The sequence below is a fragment of the Alligator mississippiensis genome, chromosome 1 (assembly GCF_030867095.1).
Source record: "Alligator mississippiensis isolate rAllMis1 chromosome 1, rAllMis1, whole genome shotgun sequence".
Classification (NCBI taxonomy): domain Eukaryota; kingdom Metazoa; phylum Chordata; order Crocodylia; family Alligatoridae; genus Alligator; species Alligator mississippiensis.
In genome coordinates, this window is record NC_081824.1 from 266,188,151 (window position 1) to 266,200,908 (window position 12,758).

The 12,758-nt window shown below is 44.6% G+C and overlaps 1 protein-coding gene across 1 annotated transcript in view; it reads left to right on the top strand.

Annotated features, from left to right (window-relative positions):
* The window catches only part of ARL6 (ADP ribosylation factor like GTPase 6), a 37,478-nt gene that overhangs the window by 3,014 nt on the left and 21,706 nt on the right, over positions 1-12,758 (top strand). The window contains exons 2-3 of the mRNA XM_059720589.1: positions 6,041-6,181; positions 10,672-10,733. Coding sequence (XP_059576572.1) covers positions 6,059-6,181; positions 10,672-10,733 — 185 coding nt within the window. The 5' untranslated portion in view covers positions 6,041-6,058. The remainder of the gene's footprint in view (positions 1-6,040; positions 6,182-10,671; positions 10,734-12,758) is intronic.

The window sequence follows — 12,758 nt, forward strand, 5'->3', positions numbered from 1 at the left end:
CTGACCTGCCAGGGGGCCATCCCACGACACTCCCCACCCCCAACATTGTCGAGCAGCTCTGGGAGCCTGGGCCAGCTCTTGCCCTGCCAGCTCCGCGGCCTCAGCCCCATGGTGGTGCCATGGTTGCCCACAAGGCCAGGGCAACCATGGCACCACCAGCAGCTCTAGCTTCTCCCTGGAGAGGGCCTCTGCCCATGCAGCTAGATGCCATGGCCCTATACCCTAGGACGCTGCCAGGAACTGCATGTCCTCACCGCCAGCAGGGATTGACCCAGGCTGCCGGGCATGCCTGCCACATCCACATCATAAGCCCCACAATGGGGAGAGGGCCATCCCTGCCCTGTCCCGCTTCCCCACCAGGCCTGGCCGCACTCCCCTGGCCCCAGGTTCCCCTCCCCCAACAGCACACAGGGAGGCAGGAAACAGTGCAAAACCTTATTGAGCAGCCTGTGCCTCCACAGCTAAGTGGGCATGGGCCTCTCACATCCCAGGAATGTGTTGATGCTGGTGGCAATGTGCTCCGTGGCTGCTGGGGGACAGGGACATGTAGTACAGCCACAGGGAACCCTCCAGGTGGCAACGGAGGTTGTGGGGCAGCAGGGGCTTTCCTGCCACGCCATCAAGACTCATGTGACAGGACGGGGTCTGGGCGGCAGTTGTGTGGCAGTGAGGAGGCCTGGGACGGCATGGTGAGCCAGGGCAAGGGGGCACTGGATGTCCCTTCCAGGGCTGGGTGGTGAAGCAGCCCTGGTGCAGGGAGGCAGAGGCTGCAGTGACAGCTGCCGCATGCTGCTTCTGTCCAGAAAAGTGGCTGACCAGATAGGGGGTTGCCAGATAGGGGGTATGGGGTTGCCTTTTGAAGACAACTGCTGGCCACAGGCAGCTGCAGCTAGAGCCTTCAGCTCCTGGTGGCGAAAGGTGCTTGGTGCAGGGCTACAGGGACTGAGATCAGACTGCTGCCAGGAGCAGTAAATCTGCTCTCGCATCTCTGCACAAGTAGAGGCGGTTTAGAGTAAACTGATCCTGCATTATTTGCACATGTACACGCACCATATGTTCCTTAGTCACTTCCATTGAATAAGGAGTTTGAAAGCAGAAACCACTGTACAGATCCACTTTTCCCCTTCAGGTATGTCTCAGTGGTTCAAGGCAGACCAAGTCTGTATGGTGCTTATATGTCTTCAGGGTTCTGCACATGCCAGCTTTAGAACTGGAAGCAGTAAAATTGTGTTTCTGTGGTTTGGTGAATATATTTGTTAACTTGCCGAGCAGAGCGTGCGTTTTGTGGGATGTCTGGACGTTGCTGTCTTGTGTCAGGTGTCCAACTGAGAACCCATGAGGGGTTTTGGACCCCAGGCTCCCACTTGGCTGCTGATCAGCAACTGCTGGATCACAAGTTGCTGAGCTACACTGTCCCAGTGAAGCCTGCTTTTGTCCTGGTGCATTATTGCAGCCCCTCTTCCTTCCTTATCTTCCAAGTGTTTCACCCAATCTCTAACACTTTCCTTCAGCTAGGTTATATAAAGGGGACACTTGGGGTTGAAAGAGTTCGAACCAAATAATGAAATGTATTCTTGGCCCTGTTTGTGCTCAGTCCTTGGCAGGGTCTTCACACCTAGGCTCTGTAGAGTGCCAGGAAAATAAGAGCTTCTGTCCAATGTGGGTGAAATGAACTTGAGTATGAAAGCTTGTGCTCTGTTTTTATCTTAGTCTTCAAGAGGTGTGTATCTTACCTGCCTTAAGCCAGAGGTAGTCTCTGGAAGCGAATCTACACCATTTTCTCTTGCTAGGCATACTTCCCATCCAGAAAGCCCTGAGAGGAAGAAGATTTCCTGGACCATAGCCAGCACACAACTGAGCTGAGATACTTCTTTTGCTTTCTTGTGTGTGCTTGATACCAACTCTTATGTCAGAATGGAATTAATTTTCTACTTTTTCCATTGGGAATTTATACTTGCCCCTTTTAATCTACATTTACAGAAATCTGTCTACAGTTAGTACGGTATTGCCACTAATTCACTATTGTGTTGTTAGAATTTAAATAGTAATAAGGGCACAATTTTTCTTTTTAATAAAAAATAAACTAAAATTAATGCCATAAGATAGGTGCATGGTTAAAATGTCAATAAAGGATGCGTGGAAGTGTAGATTTAAGGAGCCACATTTAACGAAGCAGTATTCTAAATACTCAATATATTCCTGTTTCATTGTGAAATATGTGCTCTAATTAATGTTCATGTTAAAAATTTGTACATCCAGATATGCACAATGTAGCTGAGGTAATATTGCTGTTAAAAACTTGAAGAAATGTTTTACAGCACAGCTATGTTACTCTGACATTACATTAGTATTTTTTTGGTAATACCTTTTTTTTTAACTTATAGTGTCGAGGGAGGTGTATACATTTTTAGGACTTATATTCTTTATTCATCCTATTAACAATTAAGGGACCTTCTTATTATTACCAAACTGTTGCAAGTCAGCAAAAAGCATAAAAAGGAATAAATATGAATGATATTATGTTATATTATGGAATTTTAATTAAAAATGTTTTCTCTTTAACCACTTCTTTCTGAATATAGGCAGGTCTCTGGAGCAGGCAACAAAGTAACATGTTTTAGAAAAGAGTATCCTTGTCGAATTTATTTGACAAAGAACAAGCTATGATTCAAAATCTAGGAATATAATTGTACAAACTAATTAGGAGTTAGAAGAGAAATAACTGAAAATTAATCAGCTATGACAGGTCCCCAAGTCATCATCTAATTTTGTTATGAGAGATCTCTTTCTTTACAAATCATCAAGTTAAATTATTTTGGAGCTACTGAACATCTAGGGTCTGCAGTAGATTACTAGAATTTCTGAAGCAGAATGCTTCATTTGCACTACGTAATAATAGAAAGTTGCCTTAGAATTGGTTTATAATTTCTTGTTTCCCATAGGCACTTTAAGCTAATGTGGTTGGTTAAATGATCACAGTTTTCTTTTAATGATACTAAACACATTTTAAATGTTTTTAATCTTGGTCATTGTGCCTTGAGAGGTTGCTGAGCTAGTAGGTTTGAATACTTTTTTCCTTAGTTCCTTCTAAACTTATTCCATCCCTTGTCATGTTTGGTCATTTAAATCAGGGCTGTCTGACTAGTGGCCTGCAAGGTAGGGTAACCACCCCTCCCTAATTGGGTGTGACAGTCCTGAAATGGGAACATCAAGTCCTGGTCCTGGGCTGAATGACTCCAGGACAGCATTTGTCCTGGATTCCCAGTATCGTGCAGGGTGTGCCTTGCCATGGCAGCATGGGTGGTACAGGGCCCTTGGGAAGAGGGCAGCAGGGTGGGGAACCCTGAACCCCTAGCAGGCAGGCAGCCCACATGCTCCCCTGCCCTCCCCGGGTTCTGCTTGGCTCTGCTCTGACCATGTGGGGGGGGAGGGGCGTGTCCCACCTTTCCATTTTGAAAAGGTGTTTGCCCTATTGCAAGGGGCTAATATGTAGACCACAAGCCTCTTTCTGGCTGCTTCTTTTCTGGGCTCCCTTTCCCTCCATTTTTTACTGCCTGTTCCAGCCCCAGGGAACTGAAAATGAGCCTGCAGCCATGCACATATTGCAGGAGAGGAGTGATGGGAAGAGAGTGCCCACACAAGCCTGTTGTGTAGTATTGGGGGGTAAGGCCTGTGTGGTACTGCAGTGTGTATGTGGGGGGGGCGGTGAAGCAGTGGAGGGTGGGTGCAGGTGCATGATGGAGCAGGCAGAGGAGTCCTGCACAGTGCAGTGGGGTAGTAGGGAGGATCATCCATGTGCTGTGTGGTTTGGGGGCCTGTGGCTTGCCAGCATCTTGCCCCCAAACCTTGAAAGTTGGACATCCCTGATCTAAATTCACTTTTAAGTTCTAGTGCTGAGTAGTGTAGAATTCTTTGTATTCCCTATACCACATAAAATTCCCTAGGCAATGCATGTGCTTTGTTATTGTAAGATACCACGAACCCTACGGGCATTTTTACACATGCAAGGGCCACAACACCAGGCACTTTAAAAAGCACCTGGCGCTTGCAGTTGTGTAAGCAGCGAAACGTGTATCAGCACTGAGAAAATGGCGGTGGAGCACTTTTGAACTAAAACACAGAGGTGGTTTAGTTCAAAAGTGCACTGCTGCCATTTTCTGTGCACTGACACTCGTTTCGCAACTTATACAACTGCATGAGGTGCAGCACATTTTGCCTCAGCTTGCATGTGGAGCAGACTGGATTAACTGCATTTCAGTTCTTAAATATTGAAATTATTCCTGGTTGTAGCTTTCAGAATGCAGTTTTTTATGCAAGTTGTGTACAACCTGATGCTGTAGGAGCTTTTGCTGTGAATTCTCATTTTGTCTTCCGCTGCTGAGTGCCTTTCATGATACAGTTTCTGGGCATGACTGGTGATTTTGCTTTCACATGACAAATGCTTGAGCATTATATTGTCTGACTATATTTCTGGGAAATCTGTCCTAATTAGTTGCTGTTTACAGTGAATTAGTTTCTAATTTATAGTTGTTGATACCAGTATAACTCATTTCAGTTATGATTTGAATTAACTAGCCATAGTTTTATTTACAGTCTGGTTATCAATAGCCATAGAAGTGCACCGATACATCAGACTGATATCAGATCGGCACCAATATAAAGAAAATTGCTTGCCTCGGAAATCAGCCTGATGTGGCTGATAATGTTGCCAATAAATGGGCCGTGCATGTGCGTATCTGCAGTACAGCACATAGGCGATGAGGAGCACAGCTTGGCAGCATGGAGAAAATCTGTTGTGGTAGAAGGGGGGGGGAGGGAAGGTACATGGAGGGGGCAGATCAAGGCCCCCACGGTGAGGGAGGGAGTGGGGCTGGGGCTGGGACAGGTGCTGCCCAGCCAGGGCAGGGCGCAGGACAGAGACACAGCTAGTCCGGGAGTGGGGGGGGAGGGCACGGGGGAGCTGCCGCTGCAGGCGGGGGCCAGGGCTGTGCTGGGCTCTTCCCAGTGGGGACTGGGTTGGGCTGTGCTTGGGGTGGGGCAGGTAGCAGCACTGGCAGGAGGGTTGAGGGGGTGCTACAGCGAATTTTCTTAAGGCTGCAACCTCCCCCCCCATAGCCCTCCTCCCAGTGCCACTGTCACCTGCCCCGAGTGCAGCCCGGCCCAGCCCTTGCTGAGGAGAGTCCAGTGCCACCCCAGCGCTCAGCTGCAGCCCGCCTCTCCGTGAGCAGATCCAGGGTACACACCCCCTATGCTCTCCCTGGGTGCATGCAGTGGCAAGAGCCACCACCCCACGCCCCCCGGATGAGTTGCGGCTTCATCCCTTGCTTTGTCCCAGCTGGGCAGTGCCTGCCCCAGCCCCAGTCCCTCCTTTACCTCAGGGGCCTCAATCAGTCCTGCTCCCACCCTTCTCCTTCCCCTTCCCCTCCCCTTCCATCACAACAGATGTACCAGCTGGACACTGCTCTTCAAGCTGCTGGGCTGCATATCAGAAATCAGATTCGGCATCAGCTGATATGCCTCCTTAAAAATCAGGTATCAGTATCAGCTCCAAAACTCTATTGGTACACCCCTAAATAGCTATACAGTAGTCTTGTAAAAAGGTAAATGTGACAACATGAAGTTTTTACCATCTGAACTGCAATGACTGGTTGGACTACTGATAGTTTCAAATACCACATAATTGCTTTTGGTATGGTTTAGAAGATATTGGGGTATTACAGTCTTGTCACCATTTATATCACTAGAACACTTTGTATAATGTCAGTATTACTACCCAGTCAATCAAGGACATTTTGCTGTATAGACAGGGTTAGAAGCAGCCAATCTTCTTTTGTGGCAAGGCTTCTTTTCTGTAATCAGCTTATACTCTATTTACTTATGTTAACCAAACCTGCTGTGACACTGCTTTTATAGTGTCTTCTGTCTACTGTCCTTTTAAGTCTGTGGACTTCTGACCCATATGCCTACCCACTGTGCCAGATCTACAGTACCTGTAGTAGCTTTTGAATAGCTGTTTTCTTTTCTATTCTTCTGAAACCAGGTGCATTTGAATCAGAATATGGGATTGTTTGACAAACTAGCAGGATGGCTTGGGCTGAAAAAGAAGGTGGTTCACGTTTTGTGCCTTGGGTTGGATAACAGTGGCAAAACAACTATCATTAATAAGCTTAAACCTTCAAATGTAAGTAGCCTGATTTGTTATCTCTTTTACCAAATGCTATTTTAGAGCTAATGTTTGTATACATTATTTTTAGATGTTATAATATGCTAAGTTTAATCATGGGGAGAAATCAAGAGTTTAATCAAGAGTCCTCTTCAAGCTTAGAACAGTATAACAGAAATTTCAAAAAGTCCAAATACATTGCAAACTCCCTTTTATTATATCTGTTTAAATGGAAGCATTAAAAAATTGTACCCAGTGCCCTCAAAGAGAAGGACATAAAAAAGGGTTTATGTTGACTGAAATTAAAAAGTTGATAGAAACTCTTCTGATCTTTAAGAAACAAATATTACATTGCAGTATTTTTTTCATATGATTTAATATGATTTGGGAGAAGCATCATTTTATTGTGACTAGCACTTGGCTGAAGTATTTTTATTAAACATGGTGTTTCCTAATTACAATATTTGGCTAAGCCAGGTGCTACAGAGGTAGCCAGGGAATAGTAAAAAATGCAAAATCTTAATGACCACTTTGGTGTCATTAAAGCAGAATATTTTTTTACAGTGAATGGACTATAATAATCAAATGCATTAATCTATTGATTAAAAGAAAATACGAGTGCATTACCAGTGTCTTGTAGCCTGAGAAAGTTTGACATTGGGGTACATATTACATGTTGATGTGGTTTAGAAATGGAATCCAATATGCTCTGAAATGCATTATCAACAGGTTTTGTAGGTATTATAGAGGTGAGTCAATGCTAGAATATTATTCCTTGCCTTCTTATTTACATGCACTGAAGGCTGTTAATGAACTGAGATGCTGTCTTGCAAAGTAGCCTTGAAAGAGATGGGGGTTTTTTAACTGTTCCTTTTAACTATCAATTACAGTTTTGTTCTTCATCTACTTCCAGACAAGTTCCTTGAATTTTATATTTCTGTTTCTGATACATTCCTTAAAGCAATTTGCACATTCTCCACTTTGTGTACAAATGAGATAGCTTAGTCATGGGAACCATTGGGCAAACTGCTAATTGTGCTAGCGAACATATTTTTTATAACATATTTTACAGGTCAAGAAGCAAAATCAATTTTAGTGTATATGTGAAGGAAGTTAGGTGCTTTTTAATAAGATGGTCAAAAATTTTACTGTATTTGCTCTAATGTAAGACTACCCCCAGTAATTAGATTCTATATATAGAAAATGTATAAACTTGTTTTAATTGTCCAGGTATAGAATCTAATTATTGGAGGTATGCCTTGAGTTTGTACCTCTTCCACTACTACTGCAGGGAAAATAAATCTCGGGGGAGGGGGGCAAACAGGTAGCCTCCTTGCCCTTTGCCTGCCTCAAACTTCTTTTCCCTGGAACCCTTTATTATCAGACCTGGCTCTCTATGAACATATGGAAGTGAGAAGCAAAATTGAAAACACTGAACTTAAAATAAATATAGCCATACTGGGTTATTCAGAATTGATGCATATTACCTTTTTGGAAAGTTTTGTAAGTTTTAGCACAGCTACCCCAAAAACACACTTTTATGTAGCACTTTGACACCTACTTATATAGAGTACAAACTACTGTTGGGTGGTCACCGGATATGGGCATGTCCCTTTGTGCCCAGTTGGCATTCACCAGTTCTCTCCCGCCCGTATGGACCCTCCATCAGTATAGTTGGGGTGGCTCTCTCTTTTTCTATTCTTGCCTGCCACGACTTTGATGTTTAAAGGTATAAATGAAAAGGGAGGAGTGATGACTTCCCCGCCCCAACGACAACTAACAGCTGGTTCACACCACCGGGTTCTGTGCCAGCGAAAGACAAAATAAAAAAATGAAAAAAAAAATTAGTTGGCCACGCTGAGTTCCCTTCTGGGTTGTCAGGGCTCAAGACAACCCCTTTCATGCCTTCACCCGGGCACTTGACTGTCAACGCTGCAGGCAAATAAGGTTTTTTGTTTTCTAATTGAAACTGCGGTGATCGGTCAGGATCGTGGATTAGGCAGAAGAAACATTCCCCTCTTCCCTTCTCCATGTTAAACTCCCCATTTCCAAATAGAGGCTCGGGGAAGTGTTTCTCCCAGATTCAGCTCCCCTTGGAACCAGGCTGCCCGGGGATGGGAGCAAAAATGCAGGGTCTTCCCACTTCCACTCCTAATTGCCGCCGCACCAGCTTGATTGGCAGCACGCACCGGCTAATCAGCACAAAAAAAAACAAGCAGAGAGAGAGTGCATCCCTTTCCTCTCTCTCTCTTTTTTCCCTTTCTATGAGGACTCCTCTGAGCCCACAAGACTGGATCGGTGTCTTGCCCTGTTCCCGGGGACTTCAGTCTCTGGGCCGGGTATGGCAACTGCCCTACCTGCCCGTCATCTTCCCAGTTCACTCGCCTCTACCCCTGGCATCCTGCTCAGTCCCGGATGTTGGCTCAGCCGCCGATTCCCGCCAATCTGCCTCACCTGGCAAGGTGGTAAAGGAGAACTCAGGCAGATCGGGAGCTCCAGCTGTAGCATGGCTGTGTTGCTTCTGCCGGACCCATACTTGTGGGCAGGGGCCCACCCCGGGTAACTATCCTTCGATTCTTCATACTACACATGATATTAGTCCAAAGCCTTATGATTTATTTTATTTATTTTATACTCCAGCAGAGTCAATACCATTTCAACAGCCATGATGACCCCACAGCTCAGCAATGCTCAGCATGTGAGTGTACTCCAGATACCCCCTGACAAAGGATCCACGTACTGGTTAATGCCCCCCACCAGCTCATGGCTGGAACAAAGTGTTCTTGTCATGAGTTCTGGGATCTTCCAAAACTTTATATACAGATTAGGCACAGAGCAACCTGGTCAAGTTTCACCTCATAGAGGGTGGGGCCCCACTAATAATATGTGACAGACTGAGAGAGGAGGTGACAGAGGAGTTTTGGGTGAACTGTTTGGGGCCCAATTTGGTGATACTTGCAAGACATTTAGGACTGGTTAAAAAACAAATCATTAGAAATGGGCAAGAAAGCACATCTCAGGTTCAGGAGTGAAGAGGAAGTTTAAATGTATTCAGTGTAGTGGCTCACCATGACTTGAAGAAGAGTTGATATTGAGGGGGACTGAACGCAATGGGCATTACTACTGATTTTATTTAGATAGGCTTCACTAAACTATCCTTGGTAGGTTCCTATCAGTATGTTTGCCCAATATGGACCATGTGTTTTAAAGTCATGGACTGTGTTGGCTGCATTTTAATCAACTTCATAGTTGATTTCCATTACTGAGCACATGCTGCTTTTTGCACCATTCTAACAATAGACAATGTATTTAATGAGGTTTCCGTGTATGAGGTTGTAAAATGAGATTTTTCCCCTTGCTGGAGAGACATTTTAATTTTCTCCTTTTCTGGAGAAAAACCTTGTCTTATATTTGATTAAATACAGCAATATTTCCACTTGAAAGTCTGAAAAAGGGTTATTGTTACTTTTTCAGATCACCAAGTTCTTTAGTACAGTGTTTGGCAACATTTTTAGGCTGCGGGCTAGTGACCCAATTCAGGTCAGAGGGCAGGCAGGCACTAGGACCCAACCACCACTGCAATACAGGGAGAGTACCTGCCATCTTTCAAAGCAGGGGCATGGGTAAAGCAACTGTAGCCAAACCACTGTTGCTGAAGGCCCCACCTGCCAATCCCCCTGTCCAGAGGATAAATCAAATGGCTCTGCAGGTTGTAGGTTGCCAACCCCTGCTTTAGCAACCTAATAGGATAACCTTTTTCATACTTCAGTATTGCTGCTGCTTTAAAAAATACCTGTTTTAGTTGTATAGCTAGCTAAGTTATCTGCTGATTTTTGGCAATCAGGCCTTTTGGTACCTGCTAGCACTTCAGGCTTTGATTCACTGGTAAACATGGTACTGTTTTTGAAGCACTCTAGTAGTTAAGATCTATAGCCTAAAAATGCTACTTGCTGCTTCCCAACAGCAAATATGTTCCTTCTGAAGCCTGCTGATAAGAAAGGTTGGAGCAAATGATTGCTCTCTATTCAGGGTATTCTTTTCATTGAAACTATGCCTGCCAGAGGGCAAAAAATACTTGGACTTCTTGTGCTATAATCTCATTGATGACTCCTCAACCCTGAAAGTTATTCTTTTCTGAGAATGGTGCATCTCACAGCTCAGCATGTATGTTTAAGAAAGTTATGCTGTTAAAACTAAAGGAAAGGAATTTGGTATTAAAGCAGAAGCTTCCCTAACTCTGCTTCCTCAGTTCACAGCTAATATAAGTATTCATTGTTTTGCTAGAAAATCCTCATCTTAAGATAATATTGTACCTTCCTCGTAATTTCCTTTAAGTACCCACAGTATCCACCCAGAATGTTTTTTTGTGCTCCTGGATTGTTTCCTGAATATGATGTAATGCATCAGAATTTGGGGAATATAAATAACTTAGAAGGAGGTTGTATTTCAGTAACTATATGTTTCTAAATTAACATGAGTTTATTTTAAAACATTTTTTTCTTTTGAAGGCTCAAACTCAAGACATAGTTCCAACAATAGGATTCAGCATAGAGAAATTCAAGACATCCAGGTATCAGCATTATTTTTTTCAGTTGCTTGATATAATAAATAATACTATAGCACACAGTCAGTTATTTTTAAGAGAAATATATTGAATCAAGATATTATGCAATGACCCAATGAAATGTCATGATTCAATTGTTCATATTATTGTAGAGACCAGGCCACCAGTGTTGAAACATTCTGTAAATGGTACTGCTGCTTGTGTAAGATGATAGATTTGAAATACTGCTTGCTTGAGAAACTTGGCTTTGATTCTTCATCTTCCACTTCTAGAATGAATAGAACTGGGAATCCTACCAGCCCCGCATGTGTAGCCCTAGGGAAAGGCATGTCTCAGATCATTGAACATGAACCTGTACTCAGTTAAGAACTATATCACTGAGATACTCTGAAGAGATTGCAACCTAATCTCCTTAACTGGAAAAGGGTGGCTGAAGCCTTGGTAACATGAAGATGGCATGGATTAAGGTCAGGAAAAAGAAGAGGAAGTGATTGGTTAAATTAAATATGAGGTAGAAGAGAAATTGCCCCACTTGTATGTGCTAAGAACTTGAAAGATTATATAAAATTCATGAACAACTAGCTCATATGACCTTCATAGTATTTTTTAAAGGGATGGAGGCAGTCTTCAAATCAAGCTGTGCACCCAAATAGATGGGGAACTTACATACAATTAACAAGTTTCTTGCTTTTGGGCTCATGTAAATGTATATTTTTAAGAAGCTGAGTTCTTGTACTCATAGTTGTTGACCTGCTTAATGGTTTGGGTAACCTGCCTACAAAGTAGGCTATCACTGTGCTGTGGTAGTTGCTGTTATTCTGCATGTAGAGTTAATTAACAAGGGAGTTGGTTCACCATTAATTTTCCCACACAATACAAAGTTTTTAAAAAGGTCTTTAAAAGCTCTCTTAATTCAGGAAAGATGAATCCATATCAAAATAATGAATAAGGTAAAGTGTGGATTTAAAATAGCTTCTTGGGTGGATACCCATGTGTAATATGGGTTTTCACAAAGGGAGCAATTCTGGATTTCCTTATGCACAAATTAAATTATATTTGTATTTATATTTGTATTGTTTGATGCCATAAATGGATCACAATTTTTCTAAGTGGAGTTACTATGTTTATTATTTGGAATAAAGCTTAAGGCCACCTGTACACATGATGGGGGTTTAGTCCACTAAACTGAAACTGTGGGTTTTTAATTGCAATGATTAAAAAACCACCATTTCAATTTAGGGACTTTTGTCACCATTATGCTGAGGGGCCTAATGCCCCTTCCCCCCCCCCCTTTTTTTTCTCCTCTGTGGAGCCTGCCTACTTCTCTCTCAGCCCGGGGGGGGGGGGGGGAGGTGCAAGCTGCCAGTGGGTCAAGTGGGCAAAGCGGCTTCTGAGCTGCGAGGGGCCCCAGTCCTTTTCTCTGTGGCAGCAACATCCCCTGGGGCCACCTGGATGGGATACTAGCAGGTGGATGCTGTCCAGGGAGTGCCGCCTCCATGGAGGGAAGGTCTGGGCCCCCCCCCACAGCTTAGGGCCCACCAGCAGCTCACCCCGCAAGCTACAGGAGAGGTGGGCAGGCTTCACAGGGGAAAATAAAAAACGATCAGGCCCCTCACCACTTTTTTATTTCCCTCAGCGGAGCTTGCCTGCCCAAGCTGTCACTAGGCTGTGCAGCCCCTGAGCTGCGGGGGGGGGGGGGCCCAATCCTTCCCTCCTACGCAGGGTGCTAGCTGCACAAGTGTTGCCCCAGGTCTCAGGCAGGACCTGCTGGATCTAACTCTTCTCCGAGCCTGAGCTGGGGCAGTACCTGCCCACTTGCAGCCCACCTGGGTGGCCCCAGGGGTGCCGCTGCCATGGAAGGAAGGACCAGGGCTCTCTGCAGCTCATAGGTCACTTTGCCCACCGGCAGCTCACCCCCTCCAGCTGCAGAAGGTGTGGTTAGGCTCCATGGGGGAAAAATAAAGGATAGGGCCCCTCACTGCTTCTGCCTTCAGCCTGCCTCTCCCGCAGCAGAGTGGGGGCAAGCTGTCA